This window comes from Boleophthalmus pectinirostris, unplaced genomic scaffold, assembly GCF_026225935.1.
Source record: "Boleophthalmus pectinirostris isolate CB_2022bp ecotype Guang Dong unplaced genomic scaffold, ASM2622593v1 HiC_scaffold_1, whole genome shotgun sequence".
Classification (NCBI taxonomy): Eukaryota; Metazoa; Chordata; class Actinopteri; order Gobiiformes; family Gobiidae; genus Boleophthalmus; species Boleophthalmus pectinirostris.
The window spans coordinates 37081185-37106817 of NW_026570970.1; the positions used below are offsets into that span (position 1 = coordinate 37081185).

The window sequence follows — 25633 nt, forward strand, 5'->3', positions numbered from 1 at the left end:
TGATTACGTAACTCTGGTACATGCACCACATCCGCCCTTTAACCCGTGATTATGTCAAAGTTAAATCCGCAAATGTCCGGACCCTTTAACACTCCACCTGTTTACACAAATTCAAAGCGTTCTAACTGAAGCACTTAATTTTTTTTTTTGATGCGTCTCTCAAAGAACAATGACACTGAAAGAGAATTGAATAGGTGATTTGAATAGTATGGAGTAAAAAAGCTTTCAGAAATATCCGTGTGCACAGGATAGATATCTGTGCATATTTGTCTCTTGCTGAGCGTAAAATAAATATTTGTAAACTTTCAAATGAGTCCATAAAATGTGTTGTGTGTGTTTTATCCATCAGAATACAAATTGAGAAGTTAAGAAATGTTTAGAAATCAAGAATAACAATCATGAAATAAAAATTTACAATTAGGCGCTCTGGATTATAAGGCGCACTGGTCTATCTGTTTTTTTTTTTGTACAATCCTAAACAATAAACTTCTGTGCCTTCATCAGTAATATTATACGTTTGTACGACCATAAACGAAAACAAAAAATCCTTACATTTTCATTCTCATTGCTGTTTATTTTATACAATCATAAACGATAAATCTTTGTGCCAGTTAACATTATTATTGTTGAACGACTATAAATGAAAATATGTTTCTGCATTAGTATAGTGTTTAAATTTATATATTTATATTGAGACACGTACTAATATCTATGATGTGTATATGTATGTTGTATGTACATGTGTGTGTACAAGTGTGTTACTTGCTATTATATAATATAGTGTGGATATATTTTTTTGCAAATGACAGGTAAGGACACCAAAGGTGATTAAAATAAAAATAAATAAATTTAATAAAAGTGAACCACGTGATTATGTAAAACAATTGGGGTAGGACTCCATAATTTTTTAAAACTTCATCCTACTCCTTTTAAGCACCAGGTCCCAAATACGTTCATGTACATATCACTATTTTTGTTATTGTTTTTGAATTTTGTTGTACCTGGCTCAAACAAAGAAATAAATTAAATGAAATTCGAACTTTTTTCACAAATAAACCGCACCAGACTTTAAAGGAAACCAACAGTGTGATGGGTGAGTGGTTTTGTTTGTTTGTTCGTTCACGGTGACTGGCTTTGTTCAGTTGTGGCGTGTAGGGAGGGTGTGTCTGGGAACCACGGATTGTCGCGTGTTCACTTTGACTCAGTGTTCAGTCGTGTTCTAGAAGTGGCACATTGCGCTTGCTTTTTTTCGGTTCGTTCCTCGTTCTGTTTCCTCGTCGGCGTGGAGTGATGAGTGTGTCTGTGGGGTGTTTCGCTGTGCGTGCGGTCTGCTCCTTGTGTTTGTGTGTTCTGCGGGTGGTGCGGCTTTGTAGTTTACTGAAGTCGTGCTGGGACACCTGGGTGGATTCACTATGGATTGCAGGGGGCGCCATCATTTTTTGATGGGGTTGGAGGATTAAGAGTGCGACTAATAGCCTGGAAAATACTGTACGCTTTCTTCAGTGAAAATACAAATTCACAAAAAATACATCATCACTTTATTTATTGAGCAGGAGAAACATCGATCGAGATGCCGCATTTTTGCGCTGCATTCAGACTGAACCAGGACTAAACCAGTACTGATCCTAGGACTGAACCAGAAAGACTCCTGACCCGGTGCAGGACTCTGGGGCCAGGGCTCTGTCTCTGGAATCTCAATAAGAAATCCCCAAAAGTCAAATCCACAAATGTTTTACTAAATTATTTGTGTAAGTCAGGGATCTTCAACGTTTTTCACTAAACTGAGAGCTGGAGCAGGGACCCCTACTATAAATAAATATGTCATACACTTGTGTTTTATATTAAACTGGGCCTAGTGTCGTGTATAAACATCTGCTCTGTTATTGTACTTTCAATACTGGGGGGTTCTAAATCAAAGTCGCTTAACAAGTCCAGACTTATCCTGAAATCCTGAGCTGAATCTAGCTCCATCTCCAGTTTAAGCCTCAGCTGAGAAGCCCAGAGAAGACCAGAGCAATGGAGCAATGATATCACAGAAAACGGGCTCAGAGTGTGACTTTTTTTAATGATCTGATTAATCGAGAGAGGAGCCACAGCACACATGGACAAGAGTTTGTTTTGGGACACTGAACAAGAAGTGTATCTGTGAGGGACTGTGTGCGTCCGGAATGCACTGATTACTGATTTTGTCCTCAACTGAGTTGTCCTCGATCAGAAGGACAGGCAACTCCAGTGATGCAAGGTAGATGTTTATAGAAGATGTTTATTGGTGGTTACATGGGGAGCGTATGTGTGTATGTATGTGTGTGGTTATCTGAAAAACAAACAACAATAATATATACTACAAACAGATGCATGATGGGTATCGTAGTCCCATGCACATCGGACTTTCAACAGTATCACAGTTATGATTTAGTATCACAGCCATGATTTAGCCTTTTTTTTAATTTTTTTTTTTATTATTGAACCATATCGTATCAAAAGTGCACTCTATCTAGGTATGTATCGTATCGGCATCTTCTTCATGATACATGTTTGTGTAGTGCACATATGAACACGAACAGTTTATGATTACATTCTATGAGAAAAATCCTCTCTCAGCCCATGTTTTTTTTTCTGCTGTAGTATCAGTGAGTGCCACTACATCAACTGGGGGCAGCTACAAGGAGCAACACTCTATCCAGTTACTTTAGTAGTGTCTCTGTCTTGAGGTTGTCCACTCTTGTGAAAAAGCTAAATTCTCATGAATACTAAAGCTGTGATGGAGGGTTGATGAGGAAATGTTCCTGTGAACAGACGTCACTGCACTGCCCCCGCTGGAGTAGTGGAGTAGTGGAGTGATGGAGCTGTAGAGTGGTGGAGCTGTAGAGTGGTGGAGTAGTGGAGCGGTGGAGCTGTAGAGTGGTGGAGTAGTGGAGCGGTGGAGCTGTTGAGTGGTGGAGCTGTAGAGTGGTGGAGTAGTGGAGCGGTGGTGGAGCTGTAGAGTGGTGGAGCTGTAGAGTGGTGGAGTAGTGGAGTGGTGGAGCTGTAGAGTGGTGGAGTGTAGAGTGGAGTAGTGGAGTGGTGGAGCTGTAGAGTGGTGGAGTAGTGGAGCGGTGGAGCTGTAGAGTGGTGGAGTAGTGGAGCGGTGGAGCTGTAGAGTGGGAGTAGTGGAGCGGTGGAGCTGTAGAGTGGTGGAGTAGTGGAGCGGTGGAGCTGTAGAGTGGTGGAGTAGTGGAGTGGAGCTTGGAGTGGAGTGTGGAGCTGTGTAGTGGAGTAGTGGAGCGGTGGAGCTGTAGAGTGGTGGAGTAAAGGAGCGGTGGAGCGGTGGAGCTGTAGAGTGGTGGAGTAGTGGAGCGGTGGAGCGGTGGAGCTGTAGAGTGGTGGAGTAGTGGAGCGGTGGAGCGGTGCTGTCTATGGTTAAGGTCATATTTTGGTGATGTAACAATAACAGCAATTTTAATATAATGGGACTTGTGAGGATGATGTCAGTGGTGCGGGAGTGGGCGGAAACAACAAGTGCAGGAAAAATGGAATAAAACAACACAGTTCCACAAACAGCACCCTGAATATTAGAGGTGGACAAACAAAAACACTGATATATCATTTTTGAAACATCGATATATTGTATTGTTTAATGTGATGATACAGTATCGATATTGGGGACTGCTGTATCGATATATCACCATACTATACTTTTATTTTGGTGTATTTTACTCAATTATTTTGTTACAGAGCTACAGTTTTGTTGCTTGTTCTGAGGAAGGAAGCTCATTTACGTGACACATTTGACATTTTTACTGTTTTGATGAGTAAAATGTTTGTGTTTCATATGAACTTTGCGCAAGAAGTGGTTTAACAAATCGATTCGATTTGAAATCAAAGCGAAAGTGCACTGTATCAAGGTATGTATCGTATCGTCAACTTCTTAATGATTCCCAGCTCTATTGAATATTCTAATATATTGAGAGTTAAAGGACCTGTATTACACAGAGCTGACTCTTGTGAACTTAATGTAGTTTCCTCATCATGAACAGATCTGCAGTTGTGTTTTGTTTCATTCACACATATATGAGTGACCACCTTGTGATGTCATCAAGTGGTAATTTTCAAGTGAACAGCTCCTTTTACCTTTAGTTCAGTAGAGATTGTCAATTCCAGGTCTGAATTGATCCAAATGATTCTAGTGAAGGTGTTTGGAGTTTAAAGTTGCATTATGATAGCCTGATTCATCAGCCAGTTTCACTTTGTAGAAACCGTCTGACCTCGCAGCATTATGTGGGTACTTTTTTTTTTTTACTTAACCAATCGCTGCTATTTGGTTGTGATGTATGTAAGGTGTCACTAATGGGGCTAACTGGTATATTAAGCTTTTCCCAAATCCTGTAGGAAGAAGGACAATAACGTCTTTCCCCTTGATGAAATTCACCAAACATTTTCTTGCTTTAAATCCTCGATCTCGGGAACCGTTGACAACACAGAATGTCTGGCTCTTTGCTGATTGGCTGGTGCCCGAACTTGTACTTCCAGGGTTAGTGTATTTTGATTCCTGACCTAGTTGCAGGAGAGAAATGAAATTAAGCAGAAGCACTAGGTCGCATCAGCCTGACTAACGTTATGTATCTTCTGGTAAGAGTCCAGCACCTTGTTGTGTTCATGCAGCTCAGCTCCTCACTGGGTTTAACACACATCAACACATGGGCCTGTTTTAGTTTTCCTTCACTGGCTGCCTGCAGGGGCAGTTGTAGGGGAGGCCCCACCTCTAATCTGTTTGTCCCCTGAAGTGTCCCTGTTCTGTCAATCAACTGACGAGAAGAACAAGAGGAGAATTCAATGATCACTGATGAAATTCCACCCCCAAACTCTTGGTGGCAGTAGATCTATTGTATCAATACAGCTTAATGAGAGAAGAAACAGACCTGTGGGGCTTTTTTTGTTGTTTTTTTGTAACTGTCTATGCTTGAAACGCTTGAACGTTTCCATTCACGGAGTTGGATTCCATATTATACTGCTTCAGAATTTTTATGGCAGATGCTATTTGCACCCTGGGTGTAAATAGCTAACATTGTTATTCACACATAGGGCAAATAGCCATTGTTGCTATTTACACCTGGGTGTATTTAGCGTGGCACATAGAAGGGCACCCGGGTGTTCCTAGACAAAAAAGCTATTTACACCCAGATTATTTATTTTAAAAAAACAAACAAAAAAAAACCTCACTGTTAGTACAAACATAAAGGCACCAGCCCAGTGAAAATCAGTAATATTTGATGTTTTTTTACTCAAAATGATGCAGAATCATCAATCAATTATTTGCAGTCTGCACCTAATGGTTTAGTCCCGGTTAAATCCTGTTTTAGTCCTGGTTTATCATCAGACACAAAGCAAACTGTTTTTTTCGGCAGGTATTTTATACAGATTAGCCTTGTGGCGTTAGGTTTGTTTTTTTGTGCGCAAAGCTGCTTTAAATACATTATAATCTCAAGGCTTATGAGGACCAAATTCTTACATTTGAACCACTTTTAATGTTTTCATTATCTTACTGGAGGCTGGACTTGAACTGCTGAACAGACAGATCAACTAGCATAACAGCTAACTACACATCGCACAAGTTCAATAAACTGTCCATGATGCTGTGATGCCTTCAACTTAATCACACAAATATTAATGGTCGGACAGGCATTGCAAATACATTTTGTAGCAACACTGACTTACTTTTTACCTTACCTTACCCTACCTTTGTTTTATATTGTATTTCTTTGGATTGTCAAATCCAGCTTCCCGCACTTTTCACAGGAAATGCCGTAAGCGGACACGTCACCATTCCCTTTTTTCTTGAGATGGGTGTAAATAGAAGAATCGTGTCCATTGAACTATTAACACCCAGGGTGCAAATAGACACTCCAATGTTTTATTTATGTTTGAAAAAAGGTACTGGATGACCGTCCAAATGTATTTGCACCGTACGGAATGAATCATTTGTATGCTTGGATGTACCTTGTTTTTGGCCCCTGAACGTAACATGTGGCCCCTTAATGGCTCCTGTTTCAGAAAAATCCTTGAACTGCCACTGGCTCTTGTGTTTTAGAAATGATTTGAAGATTTTACTGATCACTTTTAAAGCTCGTTTAGATGTTGCATCAAGTTACATTTCAGAAAGTTTAACCCCGTCCGAGCGTCCCACAGCCGCAGATCCTCAGGCAGGTCCCTGTGTCTGTTCCAAAGTCCAGACTCCTGACGAAGGTGACGGAGCCTTTTCAGTCCGGGCCCTCGGTTTTAGAACAACCTGCCTGAGGAGATAAGATTCACAACATCACTATCATCTTATATATCACTTCTTGTGACAGAGTAGCTCCATCTAAGCCCAAAACTTCATCCAGACTGAACTAGGATTTTGTTCCCTTGTCCTTTTTTTCTATATAAATAGTAGTTTTTGCATGAACGCCCCCTGCAGGTGTGGTCTGATACACAGATACAGAATGGTTTGGAGAACTTTGGCCTTGATGGGCAGCACACATCTTCAGTCGACCATGTCATTTCATTAAAAGACTCGATCAGTGATAATCTGAACGTTTTCTCTCCTCTCTGTTTCCTCTTTGCGGTGGATTGAGCCACACGTCTGAAAATCACTGTCAAGAAAAACGAAACCCAGTATTACAACATCATTTCAGTTTACAAGAAGGAGGGAGGGACAGAGAGAAAGAGAGAGAGGTGATAGAGGAGAGAGAGAAAGTGAAGGAGAGAGAGAGAGGAGGGAATAAGTGCACACTACAACATCAGGACTGAGCCAGCGGTGTGGAGTGAAGAGAGGAGGAGAGAGAGGAGAGGTAGAGGAGCGAGTAAAAGAAAGAGAGAGGGGGACGGAGAGATGGACGAAAAGGGAGAGATGGGGAAGAGAGAGAGAAAGAGGGTTAGACAGGAGACAGGAAGGGAGGAGTCAGGACGGGAAATCAGCAGCTGTTTATCATCAAATATTGTGAAGTGAGAGAAAGAGAGAGAGAGGAGAGGAGAGAGAGACGAGGGAGGTCAGAGAGAGAGAGAAGAGACAGGGGGGGGCAGAAAGAGAGAGAGAGAGGGAGGAGACGGGGGGGGGGGCAAAGAGGGAGAGACAGAAACAGAGGGGGGAGACAAAGAGACAGAGAGAGAGAGAGGGGGCATAGAGAGAGAGAGACAGAGAGAGTTGGGAGGTAGACAGAGAGAAAGGGGGGCATAGACAGAGACAGGGGGGAGACAGAGGGGGGGGCAGAGAGAGAGAGATAGAGGGAGGAGATGGGGGGCAGAGAGGAGAGAGGGGGGTGACAGAGAGAGAGAGAGGGGGGGCAAGGAGAGAAACAGAGAGAGGAGAGACGGGGGGGGGGCAGAGAGAGAAACAGAGAGGAGAGACAGAGGGGGGGGCAGGAGAGAGGGGGAGAGGGGGGCAGAGAGAGGGAGAGAGAGGGGATGACACAAAGAAAGAGATGGGGGGGGCAGAGAGAGAGGGCATAGAGGGGGGCAGGGAGAAACAGAGAGAGGAGAGACGGGGGGCAGAGAAAGGGAGGAGACAGAGAGGGGGGCAGAGAGAGAGGGCAGGGGGGTCAGAGAGAGAAACAGAGAGAGGAGAGACAGAGAGAGAGAGAGAGAGACGGGGGAGACAGAGAGAGAGGGCAGACAAAGGGGGGGGGGGGACAGAGAGAGGAGAAACAAAAAGAGAAAGAGGAAAGAGAGGAGAGACAGAGAGAGAGGTGGAAAACAGAAAGAGAGGAGAGAGAGAGGAGGGGTGGAGAGAGAGAAAAGCGAGAGCAGGAGAAAGGGAAAGAGGGAAAGAGAAGGTCATGTTGAAATCTGGGTCACTTGTGGACATGATGAGTAAAATTCTCAGTAGGCGTAGTGTTAAAGAAAGTGAAATCTGCCAAAAAGACGACACAAACACAACAGACTCACAGATGTGTTTTTCACTTCTGCAGAGGGAAGAGCTGGAGCACACTTCACTCAACTACATCAGAGACTGCTGGACCAGAGACCAGCGCTGACCACAGATTGGACACTAAGAAGGTGGAGTGGCAAAAACACTCAGAACTATTACATATCTACTTATATTCATCTTTTTTGTGTTTTTGAGCAATGAAAACATCTTTAATTTTGTAATGTTGTACTGTGAAGCAATAACATCTCCATGTGAGCTTTAAGTCGTGTTAGAATGTTGTTACCTCCTCAAAAACAGACCTGGAGATGTAGTCCAGTGAGGTTCATTTGGTCTTCTGATAATTGTTTGTTATTAGGTTCTTTTTTCTGACCAAGAGTTTGTTTTCAGACCTGATAGTTTGTTCTGCTCCCTGCGCTCTTCCTCAGAGTCACGTGATCTTGCTTTGACGTGTCGCTCAGCTGATTTATACAGCCAGTTTCACTTCGTAGAAACCGTCTGACCTCGCAGCATTAGGATTCGTTTGCTCGACTGTTGGCGGGTACTTTTTTTTAATTTAACCATTCGCTGCTATTTGGTCGTGACGTCTGTAATGCGCCGCTAACGAGACTAACTGGTATATTAAACTTTCCCAAATCTCATAGAAAGAAGAGCAATAGAGGCTTTGCACCGTCACGTGACCCCTATAGCAACGGTACCTACGCCGCCATGACACCGGGCAACACTATGTCACTGACTTCAGCAGCATCGGAGAAACATGGGCAGGTTTTGTTGTGTATTTGGTTGTTCTAGACGCTCTGAAAGGGATAAAACAGTTTCTTCACTGTTCCTCTGGAAATGACTCATCAGGAGCTCAAACAAGGGAATTATCAAAAAAAAAAACGGGAATTATGGCTAGAGAACATAAACCATGAAGAGATTTCCTGTGGTACCATTAAGACACACTCACGTCACTTTCATCAAGGTATTTGTTATTTAAATTGTTTCATAGTTTATTTAATGAGAGAAGCACATTTACTGAACTAAAATGTAAAAAGAAAACATTTGCAGTGTGAGTGGCAGTAGAAACTGGATCTTCCAGCGCACATATAAACATGTCACTCGTCGTAGGACCATGTTTTCTTTATTGTCTTGCTTATCCACAACTATGTCTTCTAGAATGAATCGCTTTTAGCGAGCGGATCTTTCTAATGGATCATTTCATGGTCGATTCTTTGGAGGTTCGGTTCACAGACTCTTCGACTCGTGCGTCATGTTGATCAGAGGAGCCCAGTGTGGGTTTGTTGAATCGTAAACTAGTGCGGGTTTTCCTGGATAAATTAATGAAATTTTAGTTCAGTAAATGTGCTTCTTTCATTAAATAAACTATGAAACAATTTAAAGAGCAAATACCTCGATGAAACTTCGTGTGTCTTGATGGTATCATAGGAAATCTCTGCGGTTTATTTTTGCTAGCTATAATCCACGTCTTTTTTTTCGATAATTCCCTTGTTTGATCCTGATGAGTCATTTCCAGAGGAACAGTGAAGAAACGATTCATTTTATCCCTTTCAGAGCGTCTAGAACAACTAAATACACAACAAAACCTGCCCATGTTTCTCCGATGCTGCTGAAGTCAGTGACATAGTGTTGCCCGGTGTCATGGCGGCGTAGGTACTGTTGCTATAGTCACGTGACGGTGCAAAGCCTCTATGTCTTTCCCCTTGATAAAATTCACCAAACATTCTCTTTGTACCGGTGTGTGATAGTGTTTTGACCCCCATAGTACATTGAACATACCGCTGTAGTAAAGTGACCCCCCTGTAGGATTTGGACTCCTCTTACTTTTTTCTTTACTCGTTACTTATCTGATCATTATTTCTCATGTAATTTACTTTTATTATATATTGCTACATATACATTTTCTTTTAAGGTATTTTAAGGAATGTTTTGATGGAGAACGGCTTGGTGTTTTGTGTAAATGTAACATATACATAACAATCTTGTCACTTTTTATATTGTGTTTTACATTGTTGTGGTTTTTAGTTTGCTCTGTTCAGATAATTCTTCATCATAATGTCAATTTAGGCAATGGTTTGTAAGAATAATGAGCTTGAATTTAGTCATGTTGTGTTATAATAAACATATTGGGGGGGGTCAGATTATTATAGTCATAGGATTTTGACCTTTTTATATATAATTGATCATTGTCAATATTCAACTAACATGACTTCTTACTTTACATCATCATAACTATAATAAACATATTGGGGGGTCAGATTATTATAGCCACAGGTTTCCCCTCTTTAACTACTCAACTGATCAGCCCTGTTTATTTTAACAAGATTCAAATCATTATACATCACTTTGATTACCAAACTAATGAATAACTACTTATCTCATTTTCAGTAAATTATGTGTTTAATAAACTACTAAGTCATTTTTAACATTCAGAAGTTATAATCGACATAAAAATGCATCTGAGTTCTTCAAAAACACTTTTAAATATGTCAGTATGATTTAATTTGCAGATATAGTAATAATATTAAAAGTTTTTCTATAGAATTTAAGTTTTTTATGAATAAAATATAGATGTTCATGGGGGTCAATAGTCTATAGGGGGTGTCAGCTCACTCCTGGAGGCAACCTGAACAGAGTCTTAAAAAAAGAGTCTTGGAGAGTTAAAACAGTTCTCACACATGTCTCTTTATTGGTTCAGGCAGGTACAGGTCTCCGATTCAAGTTGGTTTACATGATTCAGCCACATGGCATCTCTTCACGTCGTCCCTCGACAACGTCCCTCGACAACGTCCCCTTACACGACGTCCCCCATTCTGACTATTCACAGAAAACAGGTGCTTTTATACCAGCCGTCTGACTGCATAACCTGTTGATTTAGCGTTTTCAGCAGAAACATACACGGCAATTTTGACCCAACATGTGTTTATCATAGACTGGCATATGCTAAAGGTTTCAGACCCACCCCTCATATACAACTTAAAGTCCATAACAACATCATATCCCGACCCCAGTGACACTCCGAGGTCCAGACGACACATCACGTCATTGAACATTGCACTACTTCTATGGCTACGTTCAGACTGCAGGGCTTAATGCTCAATTCCAATTTTTTTTTGTGAAATCCGATGTTTTTTGCGAGGTCGTTCACATTTCCAATTAAATGTGACTTGTATGTGACTCCAGTGTGAACATTAAACGGCCCAAAAGTGTCCCGCATGTGACACTGGAGACACGACGACGTCAACCGCAGCGAGCGTCTCTGTGTTTACAGAAGTTGTCCAAACATGGACGCAGCATTGAGCACCTGGAGATTTTAAAGTTCCTCTCGTACCGGAGCCAGAACATGAACAACTTACTTGTTTTAAGGAGGAGATTAAGAAGAGAAGACGAGGTTTTTGGTTGTGGTGTTTTGTGGGACAGCGGCAGCGACGTCCGTTGAAAGAAACGTGTGGATGTGGAGACGGAGCCAAGAGTGGTGAGTGGTGATGTGCTTCACTTCAGTGACACGGAGTTCATTAACAATTTTCGCCAACTTCAGCACAGAATAGTGACGTTTGTGGTTTGTTGATAACGTGTAAGTAGAATGAATGCACTTTGGCCGTTCACACTGAAGTCGCATGTCAAAAGATCAGATATGTATCAGTTTCAGGAGCACATTTCCAAGTGTCCTGGGTCGCATTTGAAAAAATCGGATCTGTGTCGTTCAGACTGTCATTAAAAGATCAGACACAGGTTACATAGGGGCCAAAAAAATCAGATTTGGGTCACTTCAGGCTGCAGTCTGAACGCAGCCTATGTTGCATGGTGAATTAACATGAATGAAACATTAAAAACACAGAGAATAATTCCACAGGGGGGTCAACATACCATAATAGGATTCTGACCCTGGGTTCAAAATACTATATGGTATGTTGACCCCGGGGTCACCTCACCACGGGCTCAAAATCCTACACCACACTGGCTTTAAATCCTCGAATTGTTGACAACACAGAATGTCTGTCTCTGCGCTGACTGGCTGGTGCTCGAACTCGCACTTCCGGAGTTTTTGTGAACCATCTAGTGTGTTCTGATTCCTGACCTAGTGAAATGAAATTGAGCAGAGGCACTAGGTGGCACCAGCCTGGCTAGAAGAGCAACAAACTGTCACATATGAAAACAAACTCTTGGTCTGAAAAAAGAACATAATAACAGAGCTGAAGTTGTGTTTTGTTTCATTCACACATGTTGAAAAATGTTTTATTATTAGTCTGCTGACATCTCCAAAGCTCAAAATGCTCTGTTCCACCTTGTGATGTCATGAAGCGGTAGTTTTCAAGTGAACAGCTCCTTTTAGTTTTAGTTCCGAAGAGATTATCAATCCCAGAGCTGAAATCAAATGATCCAAATGATTCTAGTGAAGGTGTGTGGACTTTAAAAACACAGTGGAGCACTTCCTGTATTACATGAGGTATATTTGTCATGAAGAAACATTATAACAGATCAGAAAATTGCGTTAATACGGGCGTTTAATGAGTATCAAATCTGTACGTGTAAACAAGTCTCTCTTATATCGATTTGACACGGATTTTTCTGGACCACCTTTGTGACCCAACCTTTTCCCGATGATCTTATAATTCTTTCCAATTACCAGCCGTGTTTGCTCCTCTGCCTCGCCTCTCTGGTCCGAACCGTTTTCCTCGTACGCCAGTGAAAAGCGTGTGTTTCCGTGGTGATTTCCCCTCAGATGGGCCGTGTTGCGGTGAATCCGCAGCTTGTCTGCTTTAATTAAATGTCAGCGTAGTTCCTGCAGGCCTCGTGACTCTTGGACCTGTAAGATTATATTTGATCCTGAACATCAAACCATCTCATCCTCCTCCGCTTTAACGTCCCAAAGTCAGATACAACTGTATACACATATCTCTGTTCCACCTCTCCAAGATGTGTGTTTTATTGCACGATATGCAGGGGACTTCGTATATGACATTACATTTATGCTCTAGTTCTATTTTCTCTTCTGGGTGGACGAGTAATTGCCTGAATTTTCTGTTCAGTTTCACTGGTGTTGTAATATTGTGTTTTTTCATTTTCCTCTGCACTTTTTCTGTTATGCCCCTGATCTATGGTAACGTTACCTCATGCGATTAAGGCATGATTAATGATTAATGATTAATACGCAAAACCAGTTAATGAATTCAAAAGTAGCGTATAGTGACTTTTATTGGAAATGTAAACAAAAGTGTTGTGCAAACAGTATTTCTTTATCCAGGAGCAGAGCAGTGCACTAGTCTAAAGTCCATGTTTATTCTTCTTCCTTTGGAGAATCTTAGTCAAAAAAGAACCAATTTCAGGGCATTTTTTTTTTTTTACTTAATGAATTGAATTGAAAAGTAAAGTGCATGTGATCAGCAGCAGTAAAATAAAGTATTCAGTGTAAATCTCAACTGAAAAAATCTAATCAAACCAAATATAAAACTGAAATGTATTTCCACTGCCAGAGCTTTAATGTTTCCTGTTTGATATAAAAATGAGAATCTCAGTCAAAAACAGTAAAAAATGGTACACATACCCAGAAAACTCTTTCAGTGCAGTCTGTTAATTCCTAGAACTTTTTTTTTCCTTAACAAAGCCAGTTGCTAAGGCATACATGAATATCATTATTATTATTAAGAATGCGATCGCTGGCACCAGCTTCTCACGGAGGAAAAGTGAGGGTTACGACGAAGAGTGATCGACTGCACGGTGGTGCCCATGTGGTGCCCCCTCAAGCTCTCGGTGGCCTACACGCTGTGCGTAAAGTGTGCGTGTGCGGAGCGACGGCTCTGACATGTTTCTCTCACCTGGTCGCCTGAAGCCTCGCTCTACTTGTTTCATTGAATGATTTGCATCAGCAGAGTGTGTTGTTTAGGTGATATTTATTTCAGACTCCTGAAACTTCGGTGATGAGACAGTTCAGTGTTGCAGTTTTACAAATGACTTTGTCTGTGTCGACTGCGCCGTCTGAAGAACTTTAAAATGAAAATGTCCATGTAAAAGTTCCTCACCCTTCTCCATGTTTATTTATTCCACTTTCTTTCTCTCTGTTTTCTGTGACACAGCAGCAATAAGCAATTCTAGGCTCACGGTGGACATTTTCAAAATAAAAGTCAGTGAGCAATGGAGGTTTACAATTTAAAAAATAAATAAAAATTGTGTTAACTGCGTTAAAATAATTGTCAGCTATAATGAATTAATTAGTTAACACAAAATGAACACCATAACGTGCCTGGACCAAGTATTTTTATTTTGATGCTGCCATCTTCCCTGTGCATCATGGACATGAACATTGAAAACAAACTCTAGGTCTGAAAAAAGAACCTACCCAGAAATGATCATCAGACCAAAAGTACCTCAATGGACGAGTCTGTATCAGTTGCCTTGGAACTCGGTCTTCTCTCATGCTTCAGGAAGTGGTCCAGTCCTGGTTTAGTCTTTGTCTTAGTCCTGTTCCAGACCTTGGTTTAGTCCTGGTTCAATCTTGATTTTGTCTTTGGTTCATCCCTGGTTAATAACTGATTTAGTCCTGATTCAGTCCTGATTTAGTTCAGGATTAGTCCTGTTTTAGACCTGGTTTAGTTCTGGTTTAACCCTGATTTAGTTTTGGTTTAGTCCTAGTTTATACCTGGTTGAGTCCTGATTGAGTCTTGGTTTAGTCCTCATTTACACCTGTAATGTTCAGCCCTGGTTGAGTCCTGGTTTGCCCTGGGTCTTAGTCCTGGACCAAACCTTGGCTCAGCCCTGGTTTAGTCCATGTTTAGTCTTGGATTTGATTCTGGTTTGGTCCTGTAGCAGACCTTGGTTGAGTCCTGGTTCAGTCTTGATTTGGTCTTTTGTTCAACTCTGCTTTAGTCCTGGTTTAGTCCTGCTTTAGTCCTTGTGTAGTTTTAACTCAGTGTTTTCAGTTTAATTGCTGTTGTATTTTTTATAAACTCTTTAATAACTCTTCTAAAATTTGCACATAATTATAGTTGTAATGAATCAGATTTGGTTTGGTTTCCCGCCTCATTTCCACAGTTAAACCGGTTAAACTCGCGTCTCTGTTGTCGCTGTGAGACGGACTTACTTGCTGCATTACATTAGCATTTTGTCACTAACACAAATGCTAATCAGTTTGTGTCTTTTCCACTCGCCGCACTGAGGAAAGATTCTCAGGAGCGGAGGTGTTTACGCCAGCAACCGACGCAACCAACATCTAAGACCACATTCTAGATTTGAACTAGAAAATAACAGTTTTTTTGTATGATTTTGCGGGTTTTAAATGTAATTTTTTTTTAAGATTGAGAATAGGCAGGACCAAACTCAATGCTCAAAACTGATTCTGATACACAATGATAATAAAAAAAACCTCTTCTTCTTTAGACAATAGACTAATTAAATGGTAGCATCGTATTTTTCTCACTATAAGGCGCACTGGATTATAAAGCGAAATATCAGTAATGTTGAATTCTCTAGACTATTTTATTTGTATTTATTTATTATAGGTATTATAAGGCGAATTAAGAGAAACAAAACAGTCAGATTCACGATAACTCTCAAAATTATTCAGTTGTAACACATACACTCACCTTTTCTGTTCATTCCTCTTCCATAAATCCATCAAATTCTTCATCTTCAGTGTCTGAGTCTAACAGTTTGGCGATTTTGGCATCGAGCCTGGATCCGTCTCGTCATTATCCAATTCAGTCTCGTCGCTGTTACTTTGCTGTTCAGTGATGCTTTTGGCCTTCATGAAAACTCTGACGACACTTGACACTGATCATTAACCCAGGCGTCCACGATCCATTGGCAGATCGTGACGTAACTCACCCGGCGACGCCTCCTAGTCTTGTTTTGTTTTGCATTAGGTTTGAGGATGGAGTTGGTATTTGCTAGCCAGGCTGGTGCCACCTAGTGCCTCTGCTCAATTTCATTTCTCTCCAGCGACTAGATCAGGAATCAGAATACACTAGACAGTTCGCAAAAACCCCGGAAGTGCGAGTTCGAGCACCAGCCAATCAGCGAAGAGACAGACATTCTGTCTTGTCAACAATTCCCGATCGAGAATTTAAAGCCGGAACAAAGAGAATGTTTGGTGAATTTTATCAAGAGGAAAGACGTTATTGTCCTTCTTTCTACAGGATTTGGGGAAAGCTTAATATACCAGTTATCCCGGTTAGCAGTGCATTACATACATCACGACCAAATAGACTGGTGAAATGATAAAAAGTACCCACCTACCGTCAAGTGAACGAATCTTAATGCTGCCAGGTCAGACAGTTTCTAGGAAGTGAAACCGGCTAATGAATCAGGCTGGGCCAGGGGTGTCAAATTCATTTTGGTTACTTTACTTTACTTTACTTACTTTGATCCCAAAGGGGCTGAAAAAAAACAAACAAACAAACTAACTAATAATAATGGCATATAAATGCCAAAAATAGCAATAAGTTAAAATATTTGTGCAGAGAAATGCAAGTCTATTATAGAAATCTTTTTTAACTGATGAACTCTTCATTTGTGCTGCTGTGGTGGGAGGGGCCACGCACAGAGGCGCTGTAGATGCTGCTATGCTAAGCACCGCAGAAAACTACCAATATTTTAATAGAAAATGTAATTGAAATATTTGAGTAGAAAATCTGCCGAGGGCCAGATTAAAGATCTTGAAGGGCCGTATGTTGGACACCTCTGGGCTAGGCATTTACTACTCCATCCTCAAACCTCAAGCAAAACAAACAAAGAGATCTATAGTAATGCCAAGTCAGGCCCAGAATTGAGAAAGCTCGATTATGGCCCTGCTAATATGAGCCCACACTCAGTGCAAGTTGAATAGGCCTAACTAACTAACAAATCTGTAAACAAGTAGATGTGTTAGTTTCAGAGTAGTTTCAGTGTAGTTAGCTCCTCCCTTCAGCCAGGAAGGAAGTGTCCACCAGCATCTGACCAGAACTGAAGAAGCAGCTTGGATGAGCTGAGAAACATATTTGACCAAATGTTTGATGATTTCCAAGCAACCAGTCCAAGCAACCGTTCATAAATTAAACGTAGTCTTCCAAAGACGTATAATTCCTAAACTGAGCACCAGTATAAGCACTCACTTTGCATACTAAACACGCCACAATATCTGAGAATATCAGTGGAGGTAAGGCGTTGGGGTCTCTAGGCCCTTGTTTTGCAGGTATCTCATAAGGATCCATATCACTGATCAAACTGAGCAACCAGAGTTTGTCTCTGTACAGGTCATGACGTTCTTTTCCACTAGTTTTAAGCATTCCAAACAAAACTAAACTATACTAAACTGTAGCTGCTATTTCACTCACTTCTCACTCAGTTCTTCGTGCATACTGTCATGGTGACACGCATTGTTTTCACCCCAGAATGCACTGCACAGCTCACTTCCATTCCATAGACTGTAGAAAAGAAGTGGGCTAAGCGAGTGTGACATCACCCATAGCGTTCAGCGCCGCTCAAATGAGGCTCACGATGCTCATGGTTACAGGAGCGAATCTGGAGCCAGACTCTATGGTATGAATAAGATTTTTTTGATGGACAAAACAGCGGAAAAAAAAAAAAATCAGGACCATGTGTCGCGGGTTAATACGAACATTTTAAGGCTAAAATGTCGAGGCTCACAGCTGCAGGTACAGAGAGAGGAGCCACAAGATCCAATGTAAGTCAACTGGAACCAGAGTCAAAAATTCTCCAGAAGAGCCTCCTGGAGAACTTTTTGGCACATGGTGGCTAGTGCGTTAACTATATCCACTCATATATACAGTCTATGTTCCATTCCCCTTCCCTGTTGAGTTAATTTACCATGTAGCCATGTATTTTTATGTCCAAATATTCAATACTCTTACCTAGGGATGGGCATTGGATGAAATTTTCTTAATCGATCGTCGGAAGAATTAACAATCGATTATCGATTAATCATTAACGTTTTTATATTAAAATGATCATCATTATTATTACTATCTGCACTAATCTGCATAAATAAATTCAACTTTACGACATATAAACCGTAACCACTCTAGAGCCACATCAGCTGTTTGACATTATAATTTGTTTAATTCAATTTTGCGCAACTCTCACAGAAACAAAACTTAAAACCTTATTAATTTGCATAAACTAAGCGAAGATAAAACTCCAGCTCTTGTGTCGCTGATGTGGTTCAATTTCTGTCAGATTAAAAGACATGACTCAGGTGAATACAGGTTAGTGTGAACAGATTTGTGTTTGTTTAAAACCAGGACACCGTACGGGGGGAGGGAGGTGGGGACTCGTCATCCACATTGAGCGAGACTCTCACCTGGTAAAAACTTTTTCCCACTGGACACAGAAACATATGTGCTGCTTTATACACTGTGCACATGGACTCACACTTGTCCCGAACGCAACGGAAAGCCGTGGAATTTCTTGTACAAATCATCGTTAAATACGTATTTGTGCTTCGGTACGTTACAGACTGACCCACTGTTTGTGTCTCGCTCCTTCTGATGCAGAGACACATGTACACACCTGTTTGGTCACAGCAGCCTACATTCGGTTTGTCGATTAAAATTAACGTAATCGATGAAATTCTTAATGATCAGTTATCGATTAATCGACTAACCATGCCCATCCCTACTCTTTCCACCACTGTCATTTTATTGACTCTTGTGAACTTTTAACCACATTCTAATGTTGTTACCTCCTTGAAAACACACCTGGAGTTGTGTTTACAGCTCCTTTTACCTTTAGTTCAGTCGAGATTACAGGTCTGAAATGATCCACATGATTCTAGTGAAATTGTATGGAGTTTAGAAACATAGTGGAGCACTTCTTGTATTACCACATGACATCACCAGGTGGAACAGAGTGTTTCCAGGTTGAAGAAGAAGAACTCTTAATGAGGAAACAATCCAACGTAGACGAGAAACTTGCCTTATATGGGCTCCTTAAAGAACTGCAGACTTGTTATTTTCTCATTCTTAAAGTGTTGTTCCATAATTGATCCACAACACCCTAAACATCTCATTTGCATATATTTGCATACATTTGCATATTGGCTTGAGCTGTTCATCTGACGTGTTCTTAATGATTTGCTTTTAGCCACAAATCTGTTTTTCTGATTCCACTTTGAAAACAGCGTTAAATAAGTGCATCCAAACAGGCTCCGGGAACTTTACTCTCCCTCCATCTCTCCATCTCCTCTTTCTCTCCATCTCTTCTTTCTCACTCTCTTTCCCTCTTTCTCTCTTCATTCTCTCTTTATTAATATCGCCTCTGTATTTTTCTTAAACTCCCCGCTGTCTTTCTCTCCTCTCCTCTCTTCTTTCTCTTACTCTCCTTCTCCGCTCTTCTTCTCTTTTTTTCTTAACCTAACTCCCCCCGATATCCACTCCTCTTCTCTCTCTCCATCCCTCCCGTCTGTTGTTTTTCTCTCCCTTTTCCTGGAGGTCTAACCCTCTCTCTCCAGCCCTTTCCCCTCTCTCCCATCTCTCTTTTTTTCACCTGTCTTCCCCCCTTTCCTCCCTCTCTCATCCCTCCATACCTCTCTCTCTCTCTTTTTCCCTAACCCCATGATGTCTCCACCCTCTTTCCATCCCTCTGTACCTCCTCTCTTTCTCACTTTTTTCTCTTTCTAAACTCCTGATGTTTCTGCCCTCTCTCCTTCCTCTCGGCGTCTCTCCGTCGCTCCTCTAACCCCCTGATGTCTCTCCCTCTCTCTCCTCTCTTCTCTCATCTCATCCCTCCGTCGCTCCTGGTGTGTTAGAGAAACATTTGGAGGTGTTAAAGTTTCAGACTCCTGCGGTGTTGTTTACTTTGGCTCTGGACCCACTGCACTTCATCTTCTACAGCCCAGGAACCTCTGATATACACACACGAACAAGACAAGGAGTACTAGTACTAGTACTAATACTAGTAGTAGGAGTAGTAGTAGAAGTTGTTGCAGCAGCAGTAGTAGTAGTAGTTGTTGTTTTTGTAGTAACAGCAACAGCAGTAGTAGTATTAGTAGTAGTTGTTGTATTAGTAGTAGTTGTTGTAGTAGAAGTAGTAGTTGTAGTAGTTGTAGTAGTAGTAGTGATAATAGTACTAATAGTGGTGGTGATTGTAGTTGTAGTAGCAGTAGAGATAGTAGTAGTAGTAGTATCAAAAGCAGCAGCAGCAGCAGCAGCATAGTAGTAGTAGTAGTAGTAGTAGTAGTAGTAGTAGTAGTAGTAGTAGTAGTAGTAGTAGTAGAGATCGTAGTAGTAGTATCAAAAGCAGCAGTAGTAGTAGTAGCAGTAGTAGTAGTAGTAGTAGTAGCAGTAGTAGCAGTAGTAGTAGTAGTAGTAGTAGTAGAGATAGTAGTAGTAGTATCAAAAGCAGCAGCAGCATCAATAGTAGTAGTAGTAGTAGTAGTAGTAGTAGTAGTAGTAGTAGTAGTAGTAGTAGTATCAAAAGCAGCAGCAGCAGTAGTAGTAGCAGTAGTAGTAGTAGTAGTAGTAGTACTACTAGTAGTAGTAGTAGTAGTAGTAGTAGTAGTAGTAGTAGTAGTAGTAGTAGTAGTAGTAGTAGTAGTAGTAGTAGTAGTAGTAGTAGTAGCAGTAGTAGTAGTAGTAGTAGTAGTAGTAGTAGTAGTAGTAGTAGTAGAGATAGTAGTAGTAGTAGTATTAAAAGCAGCAGCAGCAGTAGTAGTAGTAGTAGTAGCAGTAGTAGTAGTAGTAGTAGTAGTAGTAGTAGTAGTAGTAGTAGTAGTAGCAGTAGTAGTAGTAGTAGTAGTAGTAGTAGCAGTAGTAGTAGTAGTAGTAGTAGTAGTAGTAGTAGTAGTAGTAGTAGTAGTAGTAGTAGTAGCAGTAGTAGTAGTAGTAGTAGTAGTAGTAGTAGTAGTAGTAGTAGTAGTAGTAGTAGTAGTATCAAAAGCAGCAGCAGTAGTAGTAGTAGTAGTAGTAGTAGTAGTAGTAGTAGTAGTAGTAGTAGTAGTAGTAGTAGTAGTAGTAGTAGTAGTAGTAGTAGTAGTAGTAGTAGTAGTAGTAGTAGTAGTAGTAGTAGTAGTAGTAGTAGTAGTAGTAGTAGTAGTAGTAGTAGTAGTAGTAGTAGTAGTAGTAGTAGTAGTAGTAGTAGTAGTAGTAGTAGTAGTAGTAGTAGTAGTAGTAGTAGTAGTAGTAGTAGTAGTAGTAGTAGTAGTAGTAGTAGTAGTAGTAGTAGTCCCTCTCTCCCTGTACCCCCTCACTCTCTCCCTTTCTCTCTCTGTCTTTACCTCCACTCTTCCTCTTCCCACCATCTCAATTCTCTCCCCTCTCTCTTTTTCTCCACTCCTCTCATCACTCCTTCTCTTTCTCCTCTCTCTCGTTGCCTTCTCTCTCTTCCACTTTTTATCCTTTCCTGTCTTCCCCTTCCTCCCCCTCACTTTCTCTTCCTCTCTTTTTCTCCCCCTCCTTCCCTCTCTCTCTCTCTCTCTCTTTTCACTCCCCTTCTCTCTTTCTTTCTCTTCTTTCTAAAAATATCAGTCCTGGGTTCATTAGGTCAGTTAGTGTCTGTACATTTTCCACATGCTTTAACTTTGAGTTAGACTTGACTTAGCTTTGATTTAAATTTGGTTTAGGTCTGGTTTAGATTTGGTTTAAATTTGGTTTAGATTTGGTGGAGCAGAAGGAGGGCATGACGGTTGTTTCCTACTAAAGAAAGTTCTCTCTGACGATGTGAAAAGAAAAAAAAGTTGGTTCGGGTCAGAAAAGGTGTGTTTTCTTTATAAACTCATCGCGGTGAGTCATGAGGAGGCTCTGAATGCGTAAGGTCAGTGAGGAAGAAACTTTGGAACACTTCAGACTGTTTCAAATGCTCTCGTTCTGTTTTTCATGTTTTTCAGACAGTAAAACTCAGGTATGGCGCATTGAAGTTCCCTAAGGTGTGAATATTTGTCACATTTAGCTGAATCGTCCGTGGCCCTAATGAGTCATCTGGCTCCTATTAGCATATGTGTGTCCTATAGGAGCTGATGACTCAGCGCGGGCACTCCACTAACTTTGTGCAGCTTACGAAATTCTACTCTATAAAAAGTCCAGTGTAGCTCAGGTAACACTGTGTGAGTTAAATAACATTGTATCATGATCTGAGTTGGGGGACCAGAGGGACAGTCCCAGTGTTGAGCCCCGTGTCTCCTGTCCCAAAAGATTTATCCAAAAACACTGATTTAACGGTTTTATTTATGAAATGTCCCAAGTGTCCCTATTTTACAGAAGCCGAGAGGGTCACAACAAACGCAAACGACGCAACAAATACAAATGCGACAACACAACAAAAAGCCCCAACACACCAAAAAAAAAAGCCACAACACACCAAAAAAAAGCCACAACAGAAATGACCGTGGGACTCTATTTTAATGCAAATGTCGCAACAAATACAAATGCCACAACACAAATGCAACAACACAACAAAAAGCCACAACACACCAAAAAAAGCCACAATGGAAGTGACCACGGGACTCTATTTTAAAGCAAACGGTGAAACAAATACAAATGCGACATCACAGCAAAAAGCCACAACACACCAAAAAAAAAGCCACAACGGAAATTACAGCGAGCCTCTATTTTAATGCAAACGCCGCAACACATTAAAATGCCACAACACATCAAAAAGCCACAACGGAAGTGACCACGGGACTCTATTTTCCAAGGGACCGATCAAGCAGCAAGTGAAGAAGAAGAACTACAATGTGAAACGAATAATGATAAAACAATAAATTACTTTTACTTACTTTTCCAACTTCTCCGTTCTTTTACTTTTCATGTTGTAGTTCTTTTTCTTCACTTGCCACTTGATCGGTCCGTCGGAAAATAGAGTCCCGCGGTCACTTACGTTGTGGCTTTTTAATGTGTTGTGGCTTTTTAATGTGTTGTGGCATTTGCGTTTGTGTTGTGGCGTTTGCATTTGTTGCAGCGTTTGCATTAAAATAGAGTCCTGCGGTCATTTCCGTTGTGGCTTTTTTTGGTGTGTATTGTGGCTTTTTGTTGTGTTGTCACATTTGCATTTGTTGCGGCGTTTGCGTTTGTTGTGACCCCTCTCGGCTTCCATACTATTTGATCCTCACAACAGTAAAGGGGAAAATATATTACCATTTCTTTAATTAATTAATGCATCTTTGCATTTATACAGCGCCTTTCAAGACACCCAGAGTTTTACAGTTCATTGTTCATTCACTCAACACTCGGTGGTGGTAAACTCCTATTGTAGCCACAGCTGCAATTTGTGCCATTGGTCCCTTTGACAACATCACGCACTGCTTTCATACCAGGCAATGTGGATGAAGAGTCTTGCCTAAGGACACAACAACAGTTTTTTTTTTTTTGTTTGTTGTGTGTGTGGTGTGTGTGTGTGTGTGTGTGTGTGTGGGTGTGTGTGTGTAGCTGTTGCCCCCCTGAGGCGTTTGATGTTCCCAGTGTCTCCCATCCAAGCACTAACCGGGCCCAGTCCTGCTGAGCTTCTGAGATCTGATGAGATCAGGCTTTGACAAGCCGTACTGTGACAAGTACAGCAGAAATACAGTAATACAATAACAGCTAAAGTATAGATAACTGTACTTGAAAATGACCATGGAGCTAAAAATGCACTGACTGTCCCTCAGATAATGACTGACCCACCAGTGAGCTGAGAATGGACTATGGTACACACTCTTCCACACTTTTATTTACATCAACCATTCCAACTCGGGTTTGTCACAGTTTTGTATTATGAAGTTCTGGTCACCTTATATATATATATATATATATATATATATAATATTATATATATATTATATATATATATTTTTTTTTTTTTTTTTTGTAAAGGGACAGCACATATTAATCAACATTTAAAATGTAAATATGTAAAGATTATAGCCAACGTGGCTCATTTCCAGCTTCATTCCGTTGGCTGTTTGATGTCAAGTCATCTACAGGATAGAGAATTATTAGCATGCTAGTAGCAGTTAGCAATGGCATACTGGGAAAGTCTGCTCTGAACACTTGAGTTGTGAAAAGTGCTTATAAACTCAACACAGTGAATACTGAGGATGCTCAAAATGTGTCTGGAAAGCTTTAAAATCAGACTGTTTGTTTGTTGTTGCAGATCTTGCTGTGTCCTCGGACCAAACAAAATGGCGGCGTGGATGGGCAGCTGGGTCACTCCGCTGCTGTTACTCTGCAGTTTCACACAGGTATGAGCTTTCAATCAAACAATTATTCTACTAAACACAGTAAATATTGACATGATTTCTTGTTGTTTTGTAGTTTTCTGCAGAGGCCAGTCCAGAGGTGAACGAGACGCAGCAGCACCCCACAAACGTGTACCACGACATGGGGGTGACCCGGAACAAGATCGTCACCGCTCAGTTTGAGTGTTACCAGAAAATACTCAAGGACTCAGCAGGAAACAGGAACGGTACGAATACAAGAAACATGACTTTATCACAACACATAATACATTCTATATCAGACATAGAACAAAGTAGTATATGTGTATATAATAGTATATGTGCAGATTCCTTGAGTAACCGTAGGACAGTTGTGTATTTGTACATATATTATTGTGTGTATAGTACCATGTACATGACAGTACATATATTGTGTGTATAGTACTGTGTACATGACAGTACATATATTGTGTGTATAGTACTGTGTACATGACAGTACATATATTGTGTGTATAGTACTGTGTACATGACAGTACATATATTGTGTGTATAGTACTGTGTACATGACAGTACATATATTGTGTGTATAGTACTGTGTACATGACAGTACATATATTGTGTGTATAGTACTGTGTACATGACAGTACATATATTGTGTGTATAGTACTGTGTACACTTATTGTGTTTTAGACTCCGTGTGTAACCGGACGTGGGACGGCTGGCTGTGCTGGGACGACACCAAAGCAGGAGTGATCGCAGAGCAGCACTGTCCTGACTACTTTCAGGACTTTGACCCCTCAGGTGAGACTCCTCCCTCTGCAGGTTAGACACCGCCCCCTTAGATGAGGCTCCACCCCTCAGGTGAGACTCCTCCTCAGGAGTGACCGCAGAGCAACACTGTCCAGATTACTTCCAGGACTTTGTTGCACAGACAGACAAAAACACACAGCCACAAATGAAGTACTTGAAAGTATATAACTTTTAAATTAGAGAGGAGCTTGGAGTAGAGCCACTGCTCCAGACATCCAGAGGAGCAGCAGCTCTCAGATTGTCTTTATATGAAGTGTACTGGGTTTCACACTGGATTCTGTCTGTGATGATGTCACCTTCTTCAGACCTGTGTATGCTTCATGTTTCCTTTGAACTGTTTTGTGTCAGATTTAAGACTATGACTAAATGAGCTCACCTCCCCTTTAACACAGTACACTCCACCCCTCCCTTTAACAATGTGTAGGATATGTTCTGGATGTACTTCGGATGTTTTGTTCTGGTTTTGTGTCAGATGCCCCGAAGTGAAACAGTCTCTCACGCTTCAGCTATAAACCTTTTATTACAAAACAGAACAGAAAAGTGACATAACTGACTGTGACTGTGTCCCTCTGACACGCTCTAATGTCCCTCTGCACAGCTACAGCTACACTCTATAACCTTCTGTCATATTATCTGCCGTCCATCATTACAGAGACACTGAAGGATGGATCAAATGTATAGGACACAGTAGGCCAAATAAAACTTAGGCCCCATTCACGCAGTCAGTCTGAACTGGGAATTTACCTGCATTTTGTATACTAGTCTATGTGCTCCTATACTTGTTCTGCTACAGCTCAAGGTCATTCTAAAGTAGTAGTAGTGAT

General features: G+C 41.0%; 1 protein-coding gene across 2 annotated transcripts in view; it reads left to right on the forward strand.

Annotated features, from left to right (window-relative positions):
* The window catches only part of calcrla (calcitonin receptor-like a), a 125930-nt gene that overhangs the window by 71946 nt on the left and 28351 nt on the right, over positions 1-25633 (forward strand). For both annotated transcript variants that reach the window (XM_055147977.1, XM_055147926.1), the window contains 4 exons: positions 7923-8010; positions 23936-24023; positions 24097-24247; positions 24690-24800. In XM_055147977.1, coding sequence (XP_055003952.1) covers positions 23964-24023; positions 24097-24247; positions 24690-24800 — 322 coding nt within the window. In that variant the 5' untranslated portion in view covers positions 7923-8010; positions 23936-23963. The remainder of the gene's footprint in view (positions 1-7922; positions 8011-23935; positions 24024-24096; positions 24248-24689; positions 24801-25633) is intronic.